The following is a 14,180-nucleotide window of genomic DNA, read 5'->3' as shown; positions in this document are numbered from 1 at the left end:
AAAATTACAATGGAAAAAAAAAAAAAAATAACAAAGATTAGACAAAGGTAAATTTTTTTTTTTTTAATTTTTTTTTTTATTTTATTATACTATTTTTTTTTATTTTATTTTATTTTTTTTTTATTTAAAAACCACCATATTGATTATAATTTTGTTGGAAACCACCCATCATTTGATTTGGATTATACATTTGTTGTGGTTGTTGTTGTTGTTGATATCCTACAGCTGGTGGAAGAGCTAACATACCACCAGTGGCTGCGTAACCATATGAGAGGTTAGTAAGATCTGGTTGATATTGAGAGGATTCAATATTTTGTTGTTCTTTTTCTTCTTCAGTTTTCTTTTGACGAGCTTTGAAATCATCGACCAATTGATCAACTTTGGTTGTATATTCTTTAACGTATTGAATGAGATATGGGAATGAGTAATTGAGGATATTATTTCTCCAAGCCAATTCGATGACAGCATCTGGTTTCAAAAAGTCGTAACAAGTGTAAAGACAAGCAGCAAAGGCACTATTATTTTGTTGATCAACAAAGTATTGTAAAAGTTCTTCGCCAATGGCTGGATTCTTTGAGTCTGAGGCAGATTGAATGGCATCTTTGTAGAGTTTATCTTTTTTAGAGAGTTCAACTGATTGAGCCCAACGATTATTCTTTTTGTACAAATAGGCGGCGATTCTACGGAATTCGAGGAGTTCATGTTTTTCAAGTTTTTGAGCGAGAGCAATGGTGCCAAAGTTGGAGTTGGCATCGATTGAGGATCTCAAGGATTCATAATCCTCTTCTTCGACGTATAATTCATTGAGAGCTTCATTGAGAGCGGCTACATTTTGATCTTGAGCAGATACCAAGTATGGCTTAACCAATGGGAGATGACCTAATGAACGAATTAAAGTGACGGCACGAGTATGATCGATACGTGGTGATAAAACCGATAAGAGATCATTGATGAGTAATGGTTGTTCCTCTAAATAGAATGAGATGGCGCTATAGTAGAGATCCAATTTGGCAACCTTTGGAATGGTTTCTTTAAAGAGAACATGATCCCAAGCTTCAATGGAATGATTGATCATGGTTTGAATGGCATTATCATGTTCATCGTAATGAATGTATAAGTAGGTGAGTTGTGGCCATTGTTGATTGGCTTGACAAGCTTTGATAACCTTTGGAACATTGAGACGACTGTAGAAAAGTTTTAAGTGTTCCATTAATTTCTCCTCTTTGTATTTAGAGTAGAGAATAGCCAATTCGGTGAACATACCAACATGAGCACGTTCAGAGGCAAGACCACTCTCTAAGAGGGAAATTAATTCATTGAAATAACCACGATCTTCATATTGACGAATTAATTCTTCAAGTTCATCACCATGTACAATGATATTGATACCACAAACTTGTGCCAAACGGAATTCCTTGGCATCGATGCAAGCAGCACTAACTTCTTTCCAAGTTTTGGTGGAGTTGGCTTTACGTGCAGCATCGACGGCAGCTTGATATTGACCTAATTTGACGAGACAACTGGTAAGACGTGAAAAGTTGGAAATATTGGTATAGAGTACTTTGGCAGCTTCATAGAGACCATTTTCGAAACAACGATCACCAACGACTTGAATGTGAGCAGAGTTTGGTGAGTTGATGAAATCTTCCATTTCGGCCAATTTGTTAACTTTAGCATAAGCAAAGATCAATTCACTTTCAATGGCTGGTTCTTTAATCTTCTTACGACACATTTGAAGGAATTTAACCAAATCTTCATATTCATCTTTTCTTTCAGCGGCAGCGACAACCTCTTGATAATGTTCAGTATCATTGGCTTTAATGAATGATTCAATACATTCTTTGACCATTTCTGCTTTCAATTGAGCAACACCCAATTTACTGTAAACCTCGGTTTGATTACAACGTTCAGCGAAATCATGAGCTCTTTCAATTGAACCAATATGAGTGATTAAAACATCGATAGCTTCAACATTGAATTGGAATTTCTTGTACATAAAGAAGGCTTCTTCGTAGAGTTGAGATTCAATGGCGATTGGTGCTAATTTTGAACCATCAAAGTTATCTAAACGATTAATGTAATCAGTGACACGACTCTTGTCGGCACGAATAGCAGTGAGAATTAAAAGATTTTGGAGTTCTTTGGCAGTTTTGAATTCTTTACCTTCGAGAACAATCTTTTCAAGTAATTCAATCAATTCATTTGGTAAGTTTGCATCCATGAAAGCCTTGACAGTTGCAGAAACTTCGGTGGCATTGGTTGATTCTGGGAGAGCGGTTTGAACGACTTGATCAATGAGAGATCTCTTGTATTCATTTTGATCGGATAAAACGTAAGCCCAAAGATCTGGATCTTGACGTTCAACAAGATAACGTGCTTGATTCTTGAAGAGGGTATTCTTATTGGTGACTTCAATCAATTCATAATCACATAAACCACGTTTGTAGGCAACGAATGAAAGGTATGGATCACGTTTTTCACAATATTTACCAACGACTTTACTATCATAGAATTGATTGTGTAAGAGGAAAGCTTCTGGATTCTTATTGGAATCAATGTAAATCTTGGCCAAAGCGTTGTGAATGGCTGGTTCAATGTTACCTTCGGCAACTCTTGCCTCTAACCATGGAAGTAAAAGTTTCAAACGATTTCTCTTTTCAACTTGTTCAACTAAAGAATCGGCTGGACACATATTTCTAACACTCATAATGAGATTACGTAAATAGTCCTCTTGACAATCTAAATCCAAAAGTGCACCTACAACCAATGGTGTATTGACTGGATTAATCTTTTGAACGTAGGCTTCGATATATTTGGAGAGATTGTTTTTGTAGAGATAGTTGGTAAGATCAGAGATGAATTCGTAACGATCACAAACAATGATCAATGGTAATTGATCTGGTAATTTAGCTTCCTTTAAAAAGTCACGAGTCTTTTCTGGATCATAGTAGTTTGAATCACGACACATACGTTCGACCTCTTTGAATTGATTGATTTTAGCGGCGGCTTCAATGTATTTAAAATGAACCTCTGGTGAGGTACTGGTTACGACGACTTGAGTTAAGTAGAGATAAAGACCCTCATAGAGACGGAAAGATTCAAACATGGCAATGATTGCTTCTGGAGTGATTTGGTCACTGTATGAAACGGCGATTGCAACAACCAATTGAAGATTTTGACGTGGGTTGGTACGAAGGAAATCACGCATACATTCCATACGATCCTCTGGATTGAGGGAACCAAAATAACTAACCAAAAACTCTTGATTCACCATATGACCAGCATGAGATAAAACTCTTTTAATATCGGCGAGATCAGTGTAATGTTCGAGGGCACGTTGATAGAGACCAGCTTTTTCGCAAAGACCACCGATTCTAAGACGATTGTAATGTGTAAACTTTTGACCACCCATAATGGCATCGGCGTTTTGTGGTGCATGTAAGAGATTGATCTCCAAGAGTTTGGTTTGAAGGTTTGCATCTTGTGGACGATCACCATCGAGAATGGCAAAGAGGAAGTTACTAGTTTCTTGAATCATATTACGAGCAGAGAAAAGTTCAACGACTTGATTGGCATCAATGTATGGACCACCTTCTTCTTTAACCAATTTAACGGCGAAATCTGCGGCACCCATTGGATTAGCATTTGCCATACGTTGAAGTAAGAACATAAAGTCTGGTTTATAATTGAATTTCTTACAGTAGGCGATGATTTTGTCGAATTCACCAGTTTCAGCGAATAAAGTGATCACTTTATCAGAGGCATTTGCACGATAATAGATTGAAAGTGCTAATTTACGATCATGTGGACGAACTTCATCACCCAATTGTTCGGAACATTCTAATTTGTCTTCAGTTAACCATTTCTCAAGGATTGGTTTTTTACCTTGAGCTAAAACTGGACGAACCAATTCGAGGGATTCAACTTTATTGAGTTTACCCTTTTCTAATAACATACCAAAGTATTGAAGGAGAGCAGATGGTTGATCTGGAATTGGTGGAATGGATTGGAACTTTTGAATGGTTTGAAGGTTACGCAAGATAGAGCCAGGTGAATCTGCAGCAACTTTGGCGGCCTCTTTATATTGACCTTGTTGGAAATAACGTTCGAATTGAGTGGTGAGTAAACCTTCAGCACCTGGTAAATTGTTTTTACAAGCCATTGAAATGGCCAACTCTAAATTGTTGAGTGTATTGCAAATGTATGGAATGATGTTTTTGTCATCGATTGAAACCGATAAGACTTGACCCTTTCTATTGACGGCAATGATACCGTTGGTGCTCTCTTCGAAAGCAGTTACAAATATATTTTCATTGCTAATACGATTTCTGTAGATGAGATTTGCTGTACCCAAATCAAAGAGATGAATGTAACCCAATTTAGTGACCATATAGATGACTTCATACTTTTCAGAGACTTGCATTGCCACTGGGAAATCGGAAGCACCAATCTCTGGTGGGTAGAAAACGTCAGAGGCACGTTTTTGGAAGTTTGGTCCATCACCTTTACTAACCTCCAATACCAATATCTTTGATGCATTTTGAGTACGTGATGAAATTGCAAACAATGTTGATGGTCTAGTTGCACCTGGTACAATGTAGTTGGCAAAACATGCTGCATGACCTTCAATGGATTGACTGATTTGTTTCTCTACAGAGTATAATTGAATACGACCAACTACACGTCCATCTCTTTGATGAATTGCTACTAAAACTAACCAATTTTGTGTGCTATCTGAACGATAGTTTATAATCTCTGTATTTTGTAAATCTGGATGACGATCAAAAACTTTAACTGGATCTGAATTACCTTCTTTTGTCCAATGAAATACAGATGTTGCTGTAACTAATGCTAATGTATTTGGTGATATCCATTTCCAAAATTCTAATGGTTCTTGCATTTGACATGATTTTAATTGCATTTTTTGTTCAATTGAAATTAATTGTAAAACTTGTCCAACTTTTTTAAAATTATTATTATTAATTTAAAAAAAATATTATAAAAAAAATATTAATATTAAAAATATATTAATATTAAAAATATATTTGATATAAAAATTCAATATATTATTATTATTATTATTATTATTATTATTATTATTATTATTATTATTATTATTATTATTATTATTATTATTATTATTATTATTATTATTATTATTATTATTTTTATTATTATTTACTTTTTAATGCTAAAATTGGTTCTTTTGGATTCATAATTGCAGCATCTGTTTTCATTTGTTTTCTAAGAATTTGTGATGGATTGTCAGTATCAATAATTACAACATTATTTTTATCATCTGGTGTAGTTTCACGAATACAAATGTATTTTTCACTCTCCATTGTTAAGGTTGAAAAACCAATTGAATTGGATCCAATACCTAAATTTGTAAGCTATTTATATATATTTTTTTTTTTTTTTTTTTTTAAAAAAAAAAAAAAATAATAAGTTAGTCATTAGTGAACATAAAAATAAAAAAAAAATAAAATAAAAACTATAATTATTATTTTTTACTTACTTGGAGAACTTCTTGAAATCTAATTGGTAAATTGGTCATTTCTTTATATATATATATTTATATACAAATCCCTATTTGTATCTAATGTTGATTTTAATTATTAAAAATTAATTTTTAGATTAAAGTATAAAAAAATAAAAAAAATAAATAAATAAATAAATAAAAAATATGAGATGTTAATATTGCTATTGCGAGTGAAATGAATTTTTAAAAAATTAAAAAATTAAAAAAAAAAAAAAATCAAAATGATTTTCAACACAAAAAAAAAAAAAAAAAATAAAAAAAATAAAAAAATATATAATTTTATAATAATAAAAAATTGTAATATTTTTTTTTGTTTTATTTTGTGATTCTTTTGCTTTTTTTTTTTTTTTTTTTTTTTTTTTTTTTTTTTTTTTTCAGACGAAAATTATTTAGTGTTATGAATGTATTGAACTTACAAAAAAAAAAAAAAAAAAGTTGAGTAATAAATTAAATTTTTGTTTTATATCAACACAATTGGTTTGGAATAAACAATTAATATAAATATATTATAAAAAACACAACTGGCTTTACAAAGTGTGATTTAAATCAAATATATAAAATAATATGTGATGATTATTTAATTATGGAAAAAAAAAAAAAAAAAAAAAAAAAAAATTAAAAAATTAAAAAAATAAAAAATTAAAAAAAAAAAAAAAAAAAAAAAAAAAAAAAATTAAAAAAAATGAAATTAAAATTTTTTTGCTGTGCTTGCAGAAAGCCCTTGCAAAGTATAAAGAAATTTTTTTTTTTTTTTTTTTTTTTTTTTTTTTTTTTTTTTTTTTTTTTTTGTTTGTTTGAATAATCGAAGTTCAAAAAAATAAGAATATTGATGAAACTTATTATTTTGTAAGTTTTTTATTTTTTATTTTTTTATTTTATTTTATTTTTATTTATTTATGGATTAAGGAGTGATGGGGCAATTTCTTCGTATGAATCACCTGTATTATTATCATTATTATTTTTATTTTTAGTTAAAAGTTTATAGGGTGAATTAGTATATTTAGTATTATTATTGAATAAAGTAAGAAAAATAGTTAAATACTAATAATAATCCTAATAATAGTAATAATAATAATAATAAAAATAATAAAAATATTACCATTTTTATATACCATAAAAATTATAGAGTCATTTGGGACATGGAGTTGAGAGATTGTCTTTTTATCATCTAATGGGCTTCCACCGAAAAAGAATCTAATGTATTCAGAGATATTACCATCTGTCAACTTATTAATATTTGCAACGTCATTCTTTAATTTTAAAATTGTATCATTTGGTTCTGCTGATAAAAATATAGTTTGTTCATTTCTTTTAATTCTAAAGTATAATGACTATTATTATTATTATTATTATTATTATTATTATTATTATTATTATTATTATTATTATTATTATTATTATTATTATTAATTATTATTATTATTAGTTTTTCTTTTTTTTTTTTTTTTCATATCAATAAAATTTGTTTTTAAAGTAATAAATATCTACCATTTTTTTTTATTTATTTGTGTTTATTTAATTTATTTTTTTTTTTTGAAATGAAATTTTAATTCCAATTTTTTTTTCAAATTTAATTTTTTTAATTTTTTTTTTTTTTTTTTTTTTTTTTAAAACTTCTCTGAAAATAAAAAATTGGATTTTAAAAAGAAAAAAAAAACATGGTATTTCAACAAAGTTTTAAAACGAAAGAATTAAAGTTAAAAAAATTTGTCAGTCTGCTGCTGACTCTATTTCTTTACTAGTCCCTAAAACAAAAAAAAAAAAAAAAAAAAAAAAACTGAAAAAAACTCTAAATAAAATGAGAGCAAGTATCTCAAAGAGAAGTAACAAAAAATTGCATTATCCAAAAATTTCTTCATCAATCTTGGTTCAAATTTACTTTTTTTTTTTAGTTCTTAATTTCCACCCTTTTTTTCTTCAATAAATCGATAAATTATACTTTTTTTTTTTTTTTTAATAACATCACTCAATTAGATAAATTATACAAATTTTACATATTTTATTCACAGAATATCAGCTTTTCCTTGTTGGTCTAGTGGTGAGGATTTTCGCCTGTCACGCGAAAGGCCCGGGTTCAATTCCCGGACAGGGAGCTTTTTAAAAATCAAAATAGATCGCTAGTTCGATTCCTTCAATCAAATCTAAGGGATATCTAAGTTTTTAGTTTTCTTGGGACACTCATTTTTTTTTTTAATAAGACAAAAAAACTAGCAAAATTGTATTCCAGGATCAGAATTTTCAAAACATACTCTGCATTAAAATAATCAATTACAATTTTATTCGATTGAATTTCTCAAAAAAAAATACCTTTTATAACTATTGATAATATAAAAAAAAATTAAAACTAAGTTGATTAATGTATCTATAAAATTTATTAACATTATGAAAAAAAGGAAATAAAAACAATTTTAAAAAATTAATTAATTTTATTTTATTACTTTTTTAAAATAAAAACTATTGAGTGGACATTTTTGAACTACTTTTAGATTTTCTTCTTCTAGAGAATTTAATTGTTTTACCATCACGAGCAATAATATAATATTTTTTAAAAGTAACAAAAAGACTCACTGAAATTATGAGAGCACCAACTATTGAAACCACTAATGACACAGGTAATACCCAAGGTCTTCCAGAGCAATCAAAACCTGGATTAACTAAAGGTCCTAAATTTGGATCTAATAAACATATGGTACAATGAGGCATATTTATTCCAAAATAATTATTATTGGAATCACCATAATCAGGTAAAGACTCTACGGTTGATATTGCAACTCTACCATTTGATAGCATTTTATCAATGAAAACTCCATATAGAATTACACCATTTCTTTGGAATGTAAATGATAACAATGCATTATATTGATTATTTGTAGTTTCTAATGTACTAGTGTCAGAATCACCACAACTATTGCTTGATGAGGTTTTATTCGATGGTAATGATGAAGATTTAAAAACTGCACGTAAAACATTTAATGATGTTTCATATTGCCAATTACTTATATTAACCAAAACTTTAACTTGACCTGAATCAATATTTAATGAATAACCAGCGAAATTGTATTTTACAGAATCTGTTGGTATGAAAAGATAAACTTGTATGAGTACATTTGATTCATTTGTGAAATACAATGAGCAATTACCTAAACCTTCAACAGGTTGATCTGGTAAATAATCCCATTGGGTTATGTTAATTTGTTTCACTACATTCTTATTAAGATCCAATTCTTGAACACTTGTTAAAGAGAAATCAAATGCACCCTTTTCCATATCATATTTTGCATTTGGTTTTGTTTTATCAATTATTAAACTATAGGTTGAATTTGAAGGTTTAATAAATGAACATGTTGCACCAGAATAATCACCAACACATTCACAAGATCCTTGGGAACATTTACCACCATTTTCACAAGATGGATTACATTCCGTTGGTTTTGGTTTTTCATAAAATATTATCAATGGTGATGAAAAATAATATCCATTATCAATAACTGTTAAATTTGTAAAACCACCTTGACTAAACTTTGGTATACTTGCAACTATACTTAAATTATCTGATGAAACAATATCACAATTTATATTATTAATTAATACAATTGGTTTAATTGTATTATTATTATTATTATTATTATTATTATTTTCATTATTAAAGAATGAACCAAAAATTGTAACTTTACTATCATTTACAGAAATAATTGAGGCAGATGTAATTAATGGATAAGACCTTGAAAAGCTTTTTAAATATTTAAATTTATAAGTTTGAAATGTTTGTAAATCAAATTGAATTGGACCTTCAGGGAAAGAATTATTAAATTGAATTTGAATATTCCTACTTGATAAAACCAATGGAGAATAAACTATACCATTAATTGAAATAATTGATGAACTATCAAATAAACCTGTGAAATTCGCAAAAACACCATCAGTTTTTTGAATGAAATCAACATTTTCAATTCCATATTGATAATAAATCCATTGGATTTTAATTGATCTACCAGTTGAAAATATTAAAGTTTCATTTGTTTTATTAAAAGATTCCGGTGGGAATTCATAGGAAAATTGTGTATTTGGTTTTATCATTTTTAAACCAGTTGTTTGATTTTGAAAATTCCAACCCAAATTTATACCATTGAATTTAATAGTTTCACCATAGGTTAATACTTTAAACGTTGTGATTGTACTATTTGTTGAATTATCAAAAATATTAATAATACTACCACTATTATTTCCAACAATTCCAAAATTGCAAATAAAACTTGAATTTGGGGATAAATTAACTGGTACATTATTTGAAAACCATTGATTTGTATATGACCAATGACAAAGGAAACAATCAGGAATTGATGTGAAATTATTTGATGATAAATTAATTTGATTCACTGAGCAATATGATTGTGGTAATTCACCATTTAAACCACTATTAATAACATTGGCAATTGATAATGATGGTGCAAGTGATTGAATTGGTGAAATGAAAATACCATTGGTTATTATTAATTGTTTTATATTTGGGATTTCAGTTGTTTTTGGAAAATTTTTAAATCCTGTTGAATTAACTTTTAAAATTTCAACATTCTTTGGAAATGATGGTGGACTTGTTGTACTTAATGCACCATCATTAATTTCCCTATTTTTAATAATTATTTAAAATTTTAATATTAAAATAATTAATATTATTATTATTGTTTTTTTTTATAAAAAAAAAAAAAAAAAAAATTTAAAAAATACAATATTACTAATACCTACAAATTAGTTAAATTTGAATTTGGAAAACTTAAACTATTAATTGAGCAACCATTAAAAACTAAGTTATCCATACTTGTTATATTTTGAAAAATGAAATCTTTATAGTTGTCATCTTTTCCCATACATTCAATAGAGACATTTTCCAAGTAACTCATTTCTGAAATTGTTACCTTTGATTTTAAACCAGATATAATTCTATTGTTTAAAGATAAAATTTTAATTTTTTTAAAAAATTAATTTTTAAATAATTTTTAAATAAAAAAAAAAAACTTACAATTTGGATAATTTTTGATAATAAGCTCCATTAATATTTAAAATATTATTGGGATTTACAGTTGTTCCATAAAAAATTAAATTTAAATTCTCAATTGAATTTATTTGGGTCCAAACTCCGGAACTTGGTTGTGATAGTGACAATGTTAAAGTTTTTAATGAACTACCTGTATTTGTAAAGAATGATGTTGGGATTAAACTAGTAAGATCCCTTTCATCTAAAATCACTGTATTTATCAAAGGACAATCATACAAAAAAGAGTCAGGTATTGTATTTACACTAGATACATTCACAATTCTTTTTTTATTTTTAAAAGGAAAATTTTAGTTTAAAAAAAAAAAAAAAAAAAAAAAAAAAAAAAAAAAAAAGATAGACATACTCTAAATAAGTAAGTATTTTTAACGCTGAAACAAAATTTAAAACATTTGCTTCTGTAATTGATTCCCTATTTTTTATTGTTCTGTATATTTTTTATTTTTTTTTTTATAAATTAGAAAAAGTTTTATTGTTCTATACATTTTTTTTTTTTTAACCAATAAAAATACCTACATTGATGAAATATTTAAAAATGATAGAGATAAAATGTCTCCTTCTGGTAATGTTACATTTGGTGGTATACCCTCTCCATTTGGTAGTGTTTCATCTATTATTCTTGAATTTTTTTTAATAAATTACTATTTTTTTTTTTTTTTTTTTTTTTTTTTGGTTAAATTTTAAATTTTTTTTTTTTTAAAAAAAATTACACTTTTTTGGTTGTGAAATTGTGGAATCACAAATATTCCTTTATTTGAACATATATTCCCACTCCTTAAATTCCAGTTTATATAAAATGTTTTTCCTTAAAAACTAATTGGATTAACTAGAAAAAAGAAAAAAAGTGAATAAAAAATTTTTTTTTTTTTCATTTTATAAAAAATTTGTCATACTTTCATCTAAATCTGTTATATCGCAATTAACATTTTTTGAAAATGAATTAAATATAATAAATATATATAAAACTATAAAAATATTTATATTCATCGTAATTTTTATATATCTTTTTTTTTTTTTTTTTTTTTTTCTTTAAAATTTTTAAAATAAAAGTTTCCCTTTTTTACATATATTTCTTTAATATGTGTTAATAATGTATTATTCAAAACAACAAAAGTTTTTTTTTTTTTTTTTTTTTAATTATATTTTTTTTTTTTTTTTTGCAATTTAATTATATTTAATTGAATATGTATGTGTCATTATTTTTTTATTTTTATTTTTATTTTTAATTTTAATTTTAATTTTTTAACTGATTTTGAAAAGGTGAATGGGGGTGGGGTATAAGGTAAACTTGATGTTTTTGTGGGTGTGAAAATTTAAAGATGGTGGTTATTTTGAAAATTTTTTTTTTTTGTTTCCAAAACTGATAAAATGTTTTGATTAAAAAAAATATTTTCACATGCTGAACTACAGTTAAATAATTCTCAATTTGAAAAAATATATCTATGAAATTATTTTAAATCTTTAAATAATCAAAATAAAAAAAAAAAAATAAAAAATAAAAAAAAAAGTTTTTTTTAATTTTATATTATTTTATTTTTTATTTATTTTTTAAATCTTTTTTGACCCAAAAATTTTTATCATTCTTTAAATAATTTCATATTATACAGTTTATTTTGTCAAAAATAAATTTAATTTGGTTCTAATTATAGAAATTTAAACTTTTTCACACTTTAATTTTTTTAATCTATAACTTTGACCATTTTCAATTAATTCCCCCCTTTATTTTTTTCAAAAAATATATATTTTTTTTATAGGTAAACCACTTGGGTGTGGTTAAAATAATAATAATAATTTTTTATTTAAAGTATAGATTTTTTAATATGATGGCAAATTTCTTAATCAAACACTTTGTTTTTTATTTTTTTAATATTAAATTATTAAAAAAATAAAAGGTATAACAAATATATGGAACCAAATAATAAACAAATATATCAAAAAACAAGTGGTATTAAAAATGGTGATTCAATAATAATCATTGGAAATGAAATTGAAGACAAGGAAGAAAGTAAAAAATATGATGAAAAAAACCCACTTTTAAAAAAAGAAGTTGAAACTAAACCATCTATTAGGGAGCATAAATATTTAAAACAAGTAATTTTTCTTTATATAATTTATGCATTGTTAATTATGTCATGTTATCTATATTCATTGTTTTTACCTGGTGTTTTTAGTGAATTTGTAAAAAAAAATTATCCACATTTACCACCAACTGAACAACAATCAAGGTCAGCTTATTATAAATCATTTTCTGATTCCATACCATATTTTACAATGTTTTTATTTGGTCCTTTATTTGGTGTTTTATCTGATAAGTAAATATTTTAATTTTAAAACTAATTTATAATTAATTTATAATTATTTTACTAATAAAAAAAAAAAAAAAAAAAAAAAAAAAAAAAAAAAAAAAAAAAAAAAAAAAAAAAAAAAAAAAATATGGAAGAAAACCAATATTATTATTAAGTTTTGTAATGACATTTTTTGATATATTATCATGTTGGGTAACAATGAAAACAAACAATTTAATATATTTTTATGTTGGTCATAGTATTGCAGGATTAAATAATGTAGCAAATGCAGCTGTTTTTTCATTTATTTCAGATGTTTCATTTTATGAATCCCATGTATCCTTGTTATATTCATTGGCTGGAGTTGCAATTGGATCAGGTATTATATTTGGTCCTTTAATTTATGTTTACACTTCAGGGTCACCTATCCAAGATTTAACTTTATATGTTGCAGCTGGATTGTTAATTGTTTGTTTCTTTGGATTACCATTTTTATTAGAAAGTTTAGAAATTGCAAAAAAGAATAGCACATATAAGGAAAAAAAAAATTCATTAAATCCTTTTAAACATATTTATGACTTATTCTCATCAAGAGGTTCATTATTTTGGATCATTTTATTATTTATTTCAATTTCATATACAAGTCAAGATTTTTCAAATACTTATTATTATTATACAACTTTAATGTATTCATGGACTCCAAAAGAAATTGGTTTGTTTATAGGTGGGTTAGGTTTTATTTTAATTTTATGGGGAGCTGTTGGAATTCCAATTTTATTAAATTTTTTTTGTAAGCAATTTAAAATGAAAAAAAAAAAAAAAAAAAAAAAAACTATTACTAATTTTTATATATATATTTTTTTTAAGCAACAAGAAAAGTAATTTCAATTGGATTTTTTATTAGTTTTTGTTCTCATATTTTAATGATTTTTTCAAATCATAGTAAGTACTATTATATTTTTGGTTGTGGTATTGGAACTTTTGTACCAAATAATACAAATCTCATTCAATCATTGATTTCAATTGTAACACCACCAGAGCTACAGGGAACAATTATAACTGGATTACAATCACTTGGTAGTTTGGCACAATTTTCAGGTGCATTAGCCACAGGTGATATATATATGTATTTTATATCAAATAAATCACCCTTCTTTTTTCCTCAAGCACCTTACTTTATAAATACAATTATAATATTTTTAACATTTATAGCTTCAATCATTATTTGGAATTATTATAAAAATGAACAAAATCAAATTAAAACATCAATAAATAATTAATAATTAACTTAATTATTTTTTTT

The 14,180-nt window shown here is 25.9% G+C and overlaps 3 protein-coding genes and 1 non-coding gene across 4 annotated transcripts; 1 reads left to right on the top strand and 3 right to left on the bottom strand.

Moving 5' to 3' along the window:
- Positions 1-124: 124 nt before the first annotated feature.
- chcA (clathrin heavy chain) lies at positions 125-5,557 on the bottom strand (the record flags this gene model as incomplete). The annotated part of the gene is made up of 3 exons (XM_637625.1): positions 125-4,959; positions 5,183-5,393; positions 5,519-5,557. 3 exons carry the CDS (start codon positions 5,555-5,557, stop codon positions 125-127), a joined length of 5,085 nt encoding a protein of 1,694 aa, XP_642717.1.
- Positions 5,558-6,436: 879 nt separating this feature from the next.
- Positions 6,437-7,033, bottom strand: DDB_G0277189 (hypothetical protein; the record flags this gene model as incomplete). The annotated part of the gene is made up of 3 exons (XM_637624.1): positions 6,437-6,583; positions 6,655-6,873; positions 7,031-7,033. 3 exons carry the CDS (start codon positions 7,031-7,033, stop codon positions 6,437-6,439), a joined length of 369 nt encoding a protein of 122 aa, XP_642716.1.
- A 530-nt stretch (positions 7,034-7,563) lies between these two features.
- On the top strand, positions 7,564-7,635 carry tRNA-Asp-GUC-9. Its single transcript has one exon. It is a non-coding gene; the product is annotated as a tRNA-Asp (tRNA).
- Positions 7,636-7,996: 361 nt separating this feature from the next.
- Positions 7,997-14,099, bottom strand: DDB_G0277325 (hypothetical protein; the record flags this gene model as incomplete). The annotated part of the gene is made up of 6 exons (XM_637623.1): positions 7,997-10,166; positions 10,286-10,480; positions 10,560-10,856; positions 10,939-11,004; positions 11,109-11,210; positions 14,053-14,099. 6 exons carry the CDS (start codon positions 14,097-14,099, stop codon positions 7,997-7,999), a joined length of 2,877 nt encoding a protein of 958 aa, XP_642715.1.
- Positions 14,100-14,180: the final 81 nt, after the last annotated feature.

The sequence above is a fragment of the Dictyostelium discoideum genome (genome assembly GCF_000004695.1).
Source record: "Dictyostelium discoideum AX4 chromosome 2 chromosome, whole genome shotgun sequence".
Lineage (NCBI taxonomy): Eukaryota > Evosea > Eumycetozoa > Dictyosteliales > Dictyosteliaceae > Dictyostelium > Dictyostelium discoideum.
The sequence above is the reverse complement of the archived record's forward strand: the minus strand, read 5'-3'. Positions and strand labels throughout refer to the sequence as shown.